The sequence below is a fragment of the Ursus arctos genome, unplaced genomic scaffold (assembly GCF_023065955.2).
Source record: "Ursus arctos isolate Adak ecotype North America unplaced genomic scaffold, UrsArc2.0 scaffold_5, whole genome shotgun sequence".
Classification (NCBI taxonomy): domain Eukaryota; kingdom Metazoa; phylum Chordata; class Mammalia; order Carnivora; family Ursidae; genus Ursus; species Ursus arctos.
Window position 1 is genome coordinate 12,651,612 of NW_026623067.1, and position 15,558 is coordinate 12,667,169.

A 15,558-nucleotide genomic window follows, 5' to 3' on the forward strand; every position below is an offset into this window, starting at 1 on the left:
TACACTTGCAAATATCTTTTTCCATTCTTTAGGTTGTCTTTTGGTTTCATTGACTATTTCTCTTGCTTCCTCATAGAATGAGTTTGGAATTTTCCTTCCATTTCTATTTTTTGATACAGTTTCAGAAGAATAGATATTAATTCCTAAATGTATGGTAGAATTATGCCAAAGGTCCACCTGATCCTGGACTGTTGTGTATTGGGAGATTTTTTATTACTACTAAAATTGTTGCTGGTTGTTGGTCAGTTCAAGTTTTCTATTTCTTTGTATTTCAGTTTTGGTAGTTTATATGTTTCTAAGAATGCATCCATTTCTTCCAGATTGCCTAATTTGCTCCCATACAGTTGCTCATAATATGTTCTTATACTTCTTTTTATTTATTCAGTGTTCGTTGTGATCTGTCCTCTTTCATTTATGATTTTATTTATTTGGGTCCTTTCTCTTTTCTTTTGGATGAGTCTGGCTAGTGGTTTCCTGATCTTATTCATTTTTTCAAAGTAGCAGCTCCTAGTTTCTTTGATTGGCCAACTGTTCTTTTGGATTCTATTTCATTGATTTTTGCCCTAATCTTTATTTATCTTCTCCTGCTGGATTTAGCCTTTATTTGCTGTTCTTTTTCCTGCTCCTTTAGGTGTAATTTTAGGTTGTGGATTTGAGACTTCTCTTGTTTCTTGAAAAAAGCCTGTTTGGCTATATACTTCTCTCTTAGGACTGCCTTTGCTTCATTCCAAAGGTTTTGAGCAGTCTGTTTTCCATTTTCATTTGCTTCCCTAATTTTTGTCTTCTGTAATTTGCTGGTTGATGCCTTTGTTCCTTAGTAGTATCTCTTTAATGTGCATGTATTTGTGTACCTTCAAAATTTTCTCTTGTGATTGAGTTCAAGTTTTAAAGCATTGTGATCTGAAAATATGCAGACATAATCTCAATCTTTTGGTACCAGGTGAGACCTGATTTGTTATCCAGTATGAGATGTATTCTGGAGAAGGTTCCATGTGCACTTGAGAAGAATGTGTATTCTGTTGCTTTAGGATGAAATGCTCTGAATGTGTCTGTGAAGTCCAGCTGGTCCAGTATGTCATTCAAAGCCCTTGTTTTCTTTTGATCTTCTTCATAGATAATCTGTACATTGCTGTGAGCATGGTGTTAAAGTCCCACACCAGCTTTTGTATTATTATCAATGTGTTTCTTCACTTTTGTTATTAATTGATTTATATAATTGCCTGCAGCCATGATAAGGGCATATTGTTAGATTTTTTTTTTTTGGATAGACCCTTTAATTATGATATAGTATCCTTCTTCATCTGTTATTGCAGTCTTTGTTTTAAAATCTAATTTGTCTGATAAAAGGATTTCTACCCCAGCTTTCTTTTCATGTACACTAGCGTGTTAAATGGTTTTCCACACCCTCACTTTCAATCTGGAGGCGTCTTTAGGTCTAAAATGATTCTCTTGTAGACAGCATATGAATGGATCTTCTCTTTTTATCCAGTCCATTATGCTGTGTCTCTTGATTGGAGCATTTAGCCCATTTACAGTCAAAATAATTATTGAAAGATATGAATTTCATACCATTATTTTATCTGTAAGGTTGTTGTTCTGTAAAATGTCTCTGTTTTCCTCTGGTGTTTGTTACCTTTGGGCTCTCTCTTTGCTCAAAAGATCCCCCTTAATATTTTTGCAGGGCTGCTTTAATGATCACATATTCCTTTAGTTTCTGGTTGTCCTGGAAGCTCCTTATCTTTCCTTCCATTCTGAATAACAGCCTTGCTGAATAAAGTATTCTTGGCTGCATGTTTTTCTCATTTAGTACTTCAAATATATTATGTCAGTCCTTTGATCTGCCTGGTCTCTTTGGACAGGTTTGCTTTTAGCCTTGTGTTTCTACACTAGTTGTTTAAGGACCTCTTCTTCTGAGGTGCTTTCAGGATTTTCTCTTTATCTTTGAAGTTTGCAAGGTTCACTGTTATATATCTGGGTGTTGACCTATTGGTATTGATTTTGAGGGGGGTTATCTCTGCCTCCTGGATTTGAATGCCTGTTACCTTCCCAGATTAAGGAATTTTTCTCCTATACTTTGTTCAAATAAAGCATCTGTGCCTCTCTGTCTTTCCTCTTCCTCTGACCCCAATGATTCTGATATTCTTTTGCTTCATGGTATCACTGATCTCTTGAATCCTCCTTTCATCATCCAGTAGTTATTTATCTCTCTTGTTCTCAGCTTCCTTGTTCTCCATTATTTTGTTTTCTATATCACTGACTCTCTCTTTGCCTTGTTTATCCTAGCAATTACAGCCTCCATCTTTGATTGCTTCTCAGTAGTAGCCTTTTCTATTTCTACCTGATTAGATTTTAGTTCTTTTATTTCTCCAGAAAAGGATTCTCTAGTGTCTTCTATGCTTTTCTCAAGCCAGCTACTCTCCTTATAATAGTGGTTTTGAATTCTAGTTCCTACATCTTACTTATATCCATATTGATTAACTCCCTGGTACTGAGTATTGCCTCTTATTCTCTCTATTGGGATGCGTTCTTCTTTCCTGTCATTATGTCCAGAAATGAATAGATGTGAGAGAGAAAATACAAAAATAGCACAATGACACCAGAGAAAGCTGCACTAAACAAATCAGAAGAGAACAGAAAGCAAAATTACAGACAGGAAATAAAATCTAACAAGAATTTGCATAGAACAAAACAATAAACTAGCTCCTGGGTGCATTTTGGTGTGTTTGTTAGAAGAAACTAGATCCCAAAATAGGAAAGAAATAAAAACTTATATACATTCAAAAATAAAATTGAATACAATGAAAGGAAACTTCAAATGAAATATAGATATAATGTAAATGTAAAAAAGAAAATTAGAAAAGACAGAAAAAAAAGTTGATAAAATAAGAAAGAAGTTGAAAAACAAAAAAAAAATGCAAGACTTATAGTCTAAAGAATAATATGAAAAAAGCATGGACGTAGGTACTGATTTCCACAAGAGCTAAGTTTTGCATTTCTCTATGATCAGTAATTCGGTATTAGCCAAAAATTCCTGCTTCTCTTCTGGGAAAGGGCCTGTTCCATGATTCTCAGGTGCTTTGCCTGGGAAGAATTGTAGCAACCTTGACAAGAGGCCAAGCTCAGTGTGAGGGGTTCCAGTTTGCTCTATGTGGTAATTTTGATCCCTAAAGGCTTTCAGCACTAATTGGGGATTGGAGATGAAAGTGGCAGTGCCCTGATCTCTAGTGCCAGTGCTGATAGTTCTCATCCTCCACTCTTCAGTGAGACCTCCCAGAAAAGCAGTCAATCACTTTTGTCTCCCTGGTTTCCATTGAAACTCTATGTTCCCCAAGCATGTGACCGAGCACTTTTATCTCAGGCATATGACCCCATTTTGAGTCTCTAAAATTTATGGACTCCTGCAGCCCACCCCCTCGCCACCCCTCCTGGGGAGAGTAGGGGGTCTCCCCTTGGTTCTGCCTCTTGATGGGTCTATACTTAGAAAGCCATCATTGGACCACATAGCGGTTTCCAGTTTAGGGAAACACTGAGCAAAAAGCCAGCACCTGGACTCACTGTTTGCAGCTGGCTTTCCCTCTCTGATTCTTGGGAACTCTGCCATACTCAGGCACCCCCATTCTTTTTGTGACCTTGGGGATCCTGAGACCATGCCATCCCACCTGGGGTTCTGCCTGGTTTGCCCCCTGAGTACCTTTCAGGCATACTTTTTAAAGTTCTGATTTTGTGCTCCACTACTTATAATACTTTCTGGTACGAAATTTACAGAGGCTCACACTCCCCACCCCCACTATGGTTTATTTACCATTATACAGCTACAAATTCACATCTCTGCACCTCCCACCTTGCAAAAAGTAATCACTTTCCTATTTGTAGAATTGCAGCAATTCCTTCCACAGATGTCCAGTTGTTTTCACAGGTGTTCAGAATAATTTGATAACTATCTAGCTGAATTCCAGGGATCACACGAAATTAGGGTCCCCTACTCCTCTGCCATCATAACTCCTCCCCCAATTCCATTTTTTTCCTGCAATGTTCATACTTTGGACCTTTAAATTCTCTTCCCCAGAGGCAATACAGTTATTTGGAACTAGATGAATGTCTTGTGTATCACTTGGTACCCCATGTTAGTGTTTTTTCTTTTTCATTCCATCAATCACCTCACCTTTTCTTTCAGGTTATGTTCCCTGGAAGGCTGAGCATGGTAAATAGAACACCATACAAGTTGTCTGAGGCTTTGGGCGATATCTGCTCAGAGAAGCTTTACATTTGCTCTTTGCAAATGGGAAAGGCTTATACTAATCATGCTGTGATGGTTGAACTTTATGTGTCATTTGACACAGTTAGTTGGTTGAACACTAGTCTGGATGTTGCTGTAATGGTATTTCATAGATGTACTTAACATCTACAGTAAGTAGATTTTAAATAAGAAAGATTTTTTCCATATTGAGGGTGGGCCTTATCCAATCAGTTGAAGGCCTTAAATGCAAAAATTGGTTTCTTGGAGAAGCAGAAATTCTACCTCAAGTCTTTAACATGGAAATCTAACCTAGATTCCATGCAGTGTATGGAAATTGGACTCAAAATTGGAACATCAGACCTTACCTGAATTTCAGGACAGCCGTCCTACCCTACATATTTCAGATATGCCAACTTTCACAGTCACATGAGGTAATTCCTTAAATAAATCTATATGTGTATGTATAGGAGTGTGTCTGCATCTGTGTGTGTTTGTGCGTGTGTGTGTGTATCTTATTGGTTCTGGCTAGTCCTAAGTGTTTACTTGTTTAAAGTTAGCACACTCTTTACTGGCTGACCTAAGTCTTTTTATCTGAAGCAGATAGACAAATCACCTTGACGACCGAGGGTCCACAACTTTCCCAGGCCACAGAGGTCAGCAAGTCTGTTTGAACCCACCTAGGCTCTTTGATTAGCCTAGCAATTTTCTTAGCAAAATGTTTTCTTTTTTAGGTCACACAAATTCTTTTATTAACCTTCCTTGAGCATCTGTAGTCATGACATCCTGTGTAGAAGGAACAAGGTATTCCTACATACCAGGAAACAGGAACCAGAACCTCGAGACAACCCACCCCCACCCTAAAACCATCACTGAGATAACGAGAAATGTTGCAGGCCACTGCATTCCCTTTACTACTTACCTTGAACCACTTTAAAAAGCTCTGGGATAGGCAAACACTGCAGAGTTGGCCTTTGGACAAGAATCTGCCTTCTACCCAGTTTGCTGGCTTCATGAATGAAGCTCCAATTCCTTTCCAATCAAAACACATCTCTTGAGTAATGATCTTTCCAGCTATGGGCAGCCAGCCAAACTTGGGTTTGGTAACAAGCATGCTCACTGTGTGTGAGCCCTGAACTCTGCTTTTGGTTCCTTGGTTTGTGAGACTGTTAAAAGCTCTGCAAAGTCTCTGTCTCTTTCTCTCCCAAGAATCTCTGCAGTAACTGGGAAACATCTCCATGATGAACACAGCACAAAATATGGGCCCTCAATCTGACTCTACTCTTTCTACATGGCCCCTTTATTCCTCCTTGACTTAGAGCAGGCTTTCTTATATTTATCCATTTTTTGTAGTTGTTTTCAGCAGGAGGTCTATCTAAATTACATATTTCAACATTGCCAGAAGCAGAAATCCCATGTATGTAGCTTTTTGAAGTACTGTTTTGATTGCTTTAGTGATCTACACAGGAATTCTCTTTCTCAACTCAGCTTTATTGAATTACATGTATTTTTATTAGCTCCATCTTGAAATCACTTACTCTATATATTTGTCAAGGTAAATTCCTTGGCTTTCTTCTTTCTCCTATTCTTAATTTGTTTTTGTTTTTTTTTTTTCATTTGTATCTGGTTTTTGTATAATTTATTTATCCACATCTACTTTTTTTTTTCCATTTTAGTTTTATAATGCTTTAATTTGAACCCTCATTTTATTACACTATAAGACTTTTTCTTTTGTACCTTTTAGGGTCATAAATTGTCCTCCATTTAACTGTTGAGTTGCATTGTTCAATTTTGTTATGTAGCCTTTCCATTTTTAACAATGAAAAATGTATCATTGCTCTTACATTATCTCATCAATAACATATTAAAAAGTATTTCCAATTCCAAAAATGTTGAAGCTTTCTTCTCTTGTTTTAAATTGCTACCGTATTTTCATAGTAGCTGAAGAATGTTTTTTGTGTAGAAACACTTCTGCTTATTTCTTTACAAACATTATGCCCTCTTCACTCAGGTCACCTTTCTCAGTGTTCCAAGTTTCTAAATGGTCTAAATGTACATGTGAACAAAAGTATATTCTCTAACTCAGGGTTGAAAATAATTTCTAATACGTACTTTAAAACTTTAAATATATTGTCCAATGATATGTATTATTTTTTTAATAATGGCTTTATTGAACTATCATATACATACCATATAATTCACCAATTTAAAGTGTACAATTCAATGGTTTTTAGTATATTTACAGGTGTGTGCAACCATCCCCACAAGCTATGTTAGAATGTTTTCATAACCCCTACAGGAAACTCTGTGCCCACTAGAAGCATGCCCTGTTTCCCACTCCCTCCCCCACCCCCTCTTGCCCATAGCCCAAGGCAGCTGCTAATCTATTTTCAGTGTCTATGGATTTGCCTACTCCAAACACTTCATATAAGTGGAATGGTACATTATATGGTCTTTTAAGATTAGCTCCCTCCAGGGGTGCCTGGGTGGCTCAGTCAGTAAAGTGAATGACTCTTGATATTGGCTCTGTTCATGATTTCAGGGTCATGAGATCAAGCCCCACAAAGGGTTCTGCACTCAGCATAGAGTCTGCTTAAGATTTTCTCTCTCCCTCTGTCCCTGCCCCATTCATTCTCTCTCTCTCCAACAAACAAACCTTGTCTTCTTCCATTTAGCATGTTTTCATGGTTAATCCTTATATCAGTCCTTCTTTTCTTTAATTTCTGAATATGATTCCATGCTATGAATATACCACAGCTTTTCATTCACTCATTAGTAAGTGGACATTTCACTTGTTTCCATGTTGCTATATTATGAATAATGCTGATGTGAATATTCACACAGACTTGTTTTTGTTTAGAGAACTCTTTTCAATTCTTTGGGAGTAGAATTGCTGGGCTGTATGTTAATTCTATGCTTAACTTTTTGAGAATCTGCTGTGCTGTTTTCCAAAATAGCTACACCATTTTATGTGCCCACCAACAGTGTAAGAGGGTTCCAGTTTCCTCACATTCTCTCCACCATTGTAATCATCAGTTTTTTTTATTTTAGCCAATCTACTGGTTGTAAAGTATCTCATTATGGTTTTGATTTGCATTGATCCACTGCATGTATTTTAAGTGCACAATTTTCCTTATAGGGGTGTCAATTGCTGAAATTATGTGTGAATACCCCACTAAAATCATGGACATGCTGTCTTCTGTTTATAATTTGTCCTCTTATATTGAAGTTAACCTTTTGAGGGCACAAAATTTTAGGGGAACTTTTTGTTCCCAGTTATCTTAATCTTTATCATTATTGTAGTATCCTCTCCATCACAAGTCCCAGATTTTGTCTGACAGTTTAGAAATACTCATATTACCTTTTAAAAATTACTGTTTGCTTATTGTAATTGTTTTCAGTTTGAGTGTCTTCATGCCTTCCTTGTTTTTCTCCACCTGATTTTTTTTTTTTTTTTTTTTACTCCTCAGTCAGTCTCTGTCTCTGTTCTCTGGCTCCAATTCCCAGTTTTCTCTTTCCTGAGAAATTATGAATCACACAGTTCTGTTCTGTAAGCGTCACTCATGGGCTGAGGACAGCTTCACTTTCAGTGTGATGTTCACTCCCTTATACTTGTTTCACATATCTCTTAGGGAAAAAATACTTTAAAATATTTTATGAAAAATTTTAGCTCTTTTCTAGCAGAATTTTTGAGGTTTTCTGATGCAACGTAATGTGACAGAAGAGAATGGCTCCATATTTCTTTCTAAAAGTAGAAATCTACCCAAAAAAACCCATATTTTGCTATTGAAAAAAAAATGCGTTCGAAAAAACAGAACTATTCAAGAAATACCTACAGTGATGCAAATAGGTTGAAAGGTGTGCATAGAGAAAGTAAAGTAGGGCTTCATAAAGTATATGAGGATGGTTTTTAGGGGACTGGGGTGTTATTCATAAAAGGAGGGAAACATGGTTATATTTACACATATCACTGTTTATGGTTAAACCGGATATAATCAGAAACATATGATGAACTCATGTATTCACTCCAAGGTGTAAAGTATGGAATAGTGCAAATACCAAGTCTTTTGGTGTACGGGAAGATCTGTCTAGCATAATCCAGCAAGTGTAGTTACTGTAACTAAATGAATAAATCTGTCACATTAAGAAAAATCTCTTAAACTTAGGGTAATGCAAAAAAATCAAAATGCATTTTTGAGAATTCTTATAAGATAAAGATTGCCCCATCCAGGTGTAACTATCTCAAACAGGTTGTATTCCACAAGTCTAGCCGTTTATCCCTTATGTTCACGAAGCTGGATGGTTTGAGAGATGTCCAAAGGGACAATTCTTAGCACTCTTTCACAATTTGACCTTCCCTAAATTAAGGGTGGGACATTCTAATTGAGGCCCTTTGTGTCAGAAAAGTGTGTGAGGGCATCATGCGTTGAGGGAAATTGTGTGTTGAGAGGATTTTCTCATCTTTACAAAGATGAGAAACTTTACACAGTTCAGAAAGAATCGTTTGTTATGATTTTTGATCAGTACAAAAGGACAGATTGCCGGATAACAGTGGGAGAGAATTACAGGGATGTTCTCCAGCCCTTTTACATTACGTGTATACCTTACATACATGGTAAGGAAGCTATTACTCCAGTAAAAGAAAACAAAGCAGCTCACGAGTGCCAGGATTGTGTGGGTGGCCTTGGTTTCAGGAGAGGGTCTTGGGTTGAAGCTGGTTCTGTGGACATACTGGACGTTCTTGCGATGTGTGAAAAGGAACTTAACCATGTACACACTGCTCCAGACCATGAGGAACACACGCAGGAAATCTCATAACACCATGCACCCTAGAAAGACAGCTGACTGAATGTAATCCAGATCCTTCCCAATACAGTATGTCAGAGAATAGAATTTGTCAAGTTCTGTGCTGTTGTATGGCGCCACAATGTTTATGATGACATGGATATAGATCAGCATGTTGATGATCCAGAAAGAACAGAAGGCAGGAAAAATGTATGTGCAGATTTTGGGTTTGAGCCATGACCACCTAGAGTTACTGGGAGTGATAATCATGGCCTGAACAATACTCAGGAAAGATGTGGTGCAGAGGGAAAGACCCCGGGTGACTCTGTACAAGTACATCACTACCTTACAACCAATGTCATCTAGAAAATTTCTTACTCCAAAGGCATTCATTACCTCTGGAATCCCACTGAAAACAATTGTCATGACATTTGCTAAAATTAAATGGATAAATATCAAATCTATAGGCTTCGTTGTATGTAGCTGGACTAAGAAGGTGTTGATGAGTAACACCAGTAGCAATGTGTTTCCAATAAAACCAATTCCAAGTTGAAAGAGAATGAACACTCCCAAAATAGTATCACTTGGAACTTTCACATTCATTGGCCTCTTATACTTGGATACACTCTTGCACAGATTCAAAAGGAACCCAAGATGGTTTGCAAGCCTGATGGAAATAATGGGATCATATGGAGACTCCATGAGTTCTGATCATCCTCAGCAGGAGGTTGTGCAGATGCTCTGTAACAACATTCAGGAAAGTAAGAATTAGTTCTAGAGGTAAATATCAAGGATTATTGCTGTCACTGCACAGGAATATATTGGTTGATGTAAAACAGGCTTTTTATGAAAACATAAGTGTAATTCTAAGAAATAAGTATCTGAAGAAGTTGGTTTTGTTTATTAAAAACAATATTTCAGATTTATACAGATTCTATTCATATTCTATGTGTATGTTCCGACTTCACCTCAAATATTTGAATGAATTTCCATCTTCTGCCATGAATAATAAAAAATTATTATGTATTTAATGTATATATAATGTATATTATTTAATGTATATTTTAATGTATATTTAATGTATAATGTTTCTACTGTACATGACATACATTATTGTTACAGTCTCTCAACAGGAGAATACTCCATCTCTAGAGTCACACATGACCGTCTGGCTCTTTGAATGCCATTCCTGACCCTGCTACACTCCTTTTCCAACTCCAAGACCCTTCCAATGTACACGATATCACATTAGCTCCTGGTCCATACACTGCATCCTCCAGTTCTGTTTTGAAAATTCACTTCATCTTTTTATTCTACACTAAAGGCACTGATTCTCTTGAAACTCTTTCAGGTAGTGGGATCTGTCTCTCCCCTGTCCCCTATATCACCAGGCCTGAAAATGGGAATGTCTTCTTTGATCCCCAGCACTTTCAGATAATTCTTCATCACCCCAGCTTTGAACCAAGTTGTCATCAGCCTACGTCCACCACTGTCCATTGGGAGGTAATCTACTCACCCCAAGTCACTCCCCTTCATAGCCCTTCACTCACTTTAACACTCCCCAATTAACCTCCTGTCGTATTTTTGGTGATTGTAGGATCCACACAAAGGACCCGTCCAGTATCCTCAGCCTCTCTCACATTTGTGATTTCCTCTCTTCCAACAATTCTGCCTCTGCCTTCCCCCACCTCACCTACACTCTCCTACCCACATACTAGAGTGTGTCATTGTGCCAATATTGGAAATTCATTATGTGTCACTTCCTAGCATCTAATCCTCCTGTTACCAGCTATTTCCACCTTAGTTTATGTAATCTCTGACTCCAAAATTACTTTGACATCACCAAGGTCTGCAAAACATTGATCTCTTTGCTCTCCACAAGATCTCCCAATCTCTCCTCTTTGTCTAAACTTCCTTGATCCAGGATTAAAATTATTTCCTGCAAAAGCATGTGATGCCTTCACACTATTCCTGCTTCTATGGTCCTCACACACACACACAGTCTGCCTAATTTATATCATTCTACTCAGATAAGCAAGGCTAGAGAAAAATACATAACCATATCAAGTGAACTTATATTAAATTCTTCACCACTTAGCTCCAGCAAGCTTTCGTTTCAGCAAGCAATCGCACTAAATTTTCTAGAGTATTCTTTGAGTATTCACTTTCTCACTCCTCTTGATGATTATTTCTTAACTTGTCCATTCTCAAACTAAGAACAAATCCTCTCCAAATCTCATATTCAGTTGATGGTGCATTGCATATTTTCTATTGAGATATAATTGAAATGAAATATTATGTTAGTTTCAGATGTACAGATAGTAATTTGATATTTGTATATATTGCAAAATTATCAACATCATTAGTCAATTTAACATCCATCACCATACATAATTACAATGTTTTTTCTTGTAATGACAACTTTTAAATTCTACACTCCAAGCAACTTTAAAATATACAATAAAGCACCATTCAATATGGTATCCATGTTGCCCATAACATACCCATGACTTATTTTTTTATAGCTGGAAGTTTATACCTTATGACTCCCTTCACCCATGTCACCCACTCTCCAATCTCCAATTCTGTCAACTACCAGTCTGATTTCTGTATCTATGAATTCAGTGGACATTTTGGGAATTTTTTTTAATTCCACATATAAATGAGGTCATACAATGCTTGTTTTTCTCTGTCTGACTTATTCAACTTAGCATAATACCAGCAAGTTCCCCCCATGTTCTTGCAAATTGCAAGATTCCCTTGTTTTTTATGACTGAAATATATTCCATTGTGTGTGTGTGTGTGTGTGTGTGTGTGTGTGTGTATATAGTACATCATATATATGAATAATTGGCCATTACATATACACTTTGTGTGTGTGTGAGTATATATATATATTTCTATTACATGTATGTAATACATACATACACTGTGTATGTATGTATTCTACTACATGTATGTAATACATACATACACTGTGTGAACGTATATACACGATATTTTCTTCATTTATTCATCCTTCATGATCTCTATATATAATTTTGAAAAATAAAACAATCAAAAGCTATTCCCCAAATTCCACCAGTACATCAATCCCACTTTCTCTATCCTTACTCATAACCTTAGTATGTCCTCTGGCTCTCAGAATGGGTTGTCTATGCCTTTGTCACAGTCCATCCATGCATTTGTGCAATAAACCTGGAAATATCTTTCCTGCTCAAGACCCTCTCTTCTGTGATTCTTTTCTCTCTCAGGCATTATCAAATTTCTCCCATCATCATGCAAACATACTGTGTGTCTTGCACATTACTTGAATAACTTCTTTTCTTTTGAGCAATTCTCCTCTAAGCAATTGTCTCTACTCCCTGTCTCCAATTTCTTGCATCTCATTTGCTCTTGATCCCGTGGAGTGGTAGACTGCAAAAATGCCTATAAATTCTCCACTGACATTGAGGTTGCACCCATGAGGTGGCTTTTCTCCATCCCTTTAATGGGGGTTGTTACTTGGCTTGTTTTGGCCAGTCATTGTAGAGTAAACATGACACAAGCAAAATCTTGATAAGTGCCCTTAGGTGGAGCTTGCTGTTCTACCTCACTGCAAACCCACCACTCCACCATGTGAAGCATCCTAGACTTTTATGGGATGAGCATCCACAGAGAAGAAATATTCAGCCAAATTCCAAAACTATATGCCAAGCCATCCCATTCCAACCAACATCAAAACCCATATGGGACACCACTCATCCCCTAGTTAACTACTGACATGACCACACTTGCATGAGAAAGCCTAACCTAGAAGTAGAAGCAGTCACAATCAAAAAGTCACTTAGACTATGATTGTTTTTATACAAAATCTGCAAAATGCATAAATGCATAGAGAGAAAGCAGATATGTGGTTGCTAGAGATTGAAAGGATGAATGATAGGAAAAAGATGGTGGAGGAGTAGGGGACCTCTTTTTCAGCTAGTCCTCTGAGTCGAGATGGATATCTACCAGACCATCCTGAACACCCATGAACATAGCTTGAGATGCAGGAAGATACATCTGGATCTCTACAAACGAACATCTCCAGCACTGAGTATTGAGATACAAAGCGGAAAGTCATGAATCTGAGCACAGATATTGGAAGATAAATGGAAGGGGGAGGGAGCTGCCATTCTCGGGAACCAGGGTGTAGTAGCCACCTACTGGGGAGTGGGTCAGACTCGTGAACCGGCACCCGCGAGAAAGCTGACTAAGACCATGAGCCCAGGAACGGATGCGTGACCAGACTGAAAACCAGAGCTCCAGAGCACACACTGGAACTGGACTGAAACCAGGAGCTCGGGAGAGCACGCCCGACCAGACTGAAAACTGACACTGAAACACACTGAAACACACTGAAACAGGGAGCTCGGGAGAGCACGTGGGAACCGGGGGCAACTCGTGGTGTTAGAAGCACCAAAGACAGAGATGTGCCAGCCCTTGAAGTGAGGGCTGGGAGAGTGGCTTTCGGGCGCACAACCCGGGATGCCGCCGGGTTTTTAGCAGCCCTGACAGAAACAGAGATAAAGTGGCCAGGAGAGCTCAGTGGAGAGTGGACTGCGATCTCTCTGTTTTGAGACAGAGGCTAAGATACAGCCACTGCTGCTCTGACTCTCAGAAGAGCCACAGAAAACTGCCAGGGAAAGCCACCAGAGAACAAAAGCCCAGAAATACCAGTTCACATTTTGCCCATCCCCATCCCTTCTCACAGGGGAGGGGGCAACTCTACCCAAACAGGGGTGCCTGAGTATCAGCGCAGCAGGGCCCTCCCCCAGAAGGCAGGATGAAAAATCAAGAAGCCCACATCCCTAAGGTCCCTTTAAAACAAGTGCACACTGCCTGGGTCCTGGTCAATAATTTGGGCTCTGGGCATCCCTGCAACCTCTCCTCATCAGAATAACAAGGAGGAGAAATCCCCCCCCCCCCCTACAAAGAAAAGGTACAGAGTCTGTGATATCTGCCACAGTACTGATGGATATGGATATAACCAAATTGTCAGAAATGGAGTTCAGAGTAACAATGGTCAGGATGATGTGTTGGCTTCAAAAAAATATTAACGAAAATATTAACAAGAATATAGAATCTCTAAGGGCAGAAATGAGAGTGAATCTGGCAGAAATTAAAAATGCTATGAATCAAATGCAGTCTAAACTAGACGCTCTGAAGGCAAGGGTAAATGAGGCAGAAGAACAAATTAGTGAATTGAAAGATGGGATGGTAGAAGAGGAAGTTAAAACAGAAACTTGGCTCAAAAAAATCCAATCTCAGGAATGTAGATTATGGGAGATTACTGACTCAATGAAACGTTCCAATGTCAGAATCATCAGCATCCCTGAGGGGATGGAGAAAGAGAGAGGTCTAGAAGAGATATTTGAACAAATTGTAGCTGAAAATTTCCCTAATCTGACAAAGGAAACAAGCATTCCTGTCCAAGAAGCAGAGAGGACCCCTCCCAGGGTCGACCACGGCAAACCACACCACGTCACGTCACAGTGCAATTTGCAAATATTAGATCCAAGGATACAGTGTTGAAAGTGGCCAGGGCAAAAAGATTTCTCACATACAGAGGAAAAAATATCACCATGAAAAGAGTCAAGAACCATATGATCCTCTCAATTGATGCAGAAAAATATTTGACAAAATACATCATCCTTTCCTGATTAAAGCCCTTCATAGTGTAGGGATAGAGGGTACATTCCTCAATTTCATAAAAACCATCTATGAATAGCCTGCAGCGAATATCAATCTCAATGGGGAAAAGCTGAAAGCCTTTCCCTTAAAATCAGGAACATGACAAGGATGCCCACTCTCACCATTATTATTCAACATACTACTAGACGTCCTTGCAATAGCAATCAGACAACAAAAAGGGATAAAAGGTATCCAAATCGGCAAAGAAGAAGTCAAAATGTCTTTCACAGATGACATGAAACTTTGCATGGAAAACCCAAAGACTTCACCCCCAAATTACTAGAACTGATATTGCAATTCAGTAATGTGGCCGGATACAAAATCAATGCTCAGAAATCAGTTGCATTTCTATACACGAGAAATGAGAGTGAAGAAAGAGAAATTAGGGAATCCATTCCATTTACAATAGCACCAAAACTCATACATTATGTCAAAATTAACTTAACCAGAGAGGTAAAGGATCTATATTTTAGAAACTACAAATCACTCTTGAAAGACATTGAAGAAGACACAAAAAGATGGAAAAATATTCCATATCATGGATCAGAAGAATAAACATAGTAAAATGTCTATGCTACCCAGAGCAATCTACACTTTCAATGCCATCCCGATCAAAATACCAATGACGTTTTTCAAAGAACTGGAACAAACAGCCCTTCAAATTGTGTGGAACCAGAAAAGGCTCCAAATTGCCAAGGAATTGTTGAAAAGGAAAAACAAAGCTTGGGGCAACACGTTGCCAGATTTCAAGCTATCCTACAAAGCTGTGATCACAAGGACAGCATGGCACTGGCACAAAAACAGACACTTAGACCAATGGAACA

General features: G+C 38.4%; 1 protein-coding gene across 1 annotated transcript; it reads right to left on the reverse strand.

Moving 5' to 3' along the window:
* Positions 1-8,613: 8,613 nt before the first annotated feature.
* On the reverse strand, positions 8,614-9,721 carry LOC113261938 (vomeronasal type-1 receptor 4-like). Its single transcript, XM_026508241.2, is given in 2 exon segments — positions 8,614-8,656; positions 8,658-9,721. Coding segments are annotated over 2 exon segments (1,107 nt in total).
* Positions 9,722-15,558: the final 5,837 nt, after the last annotated feature.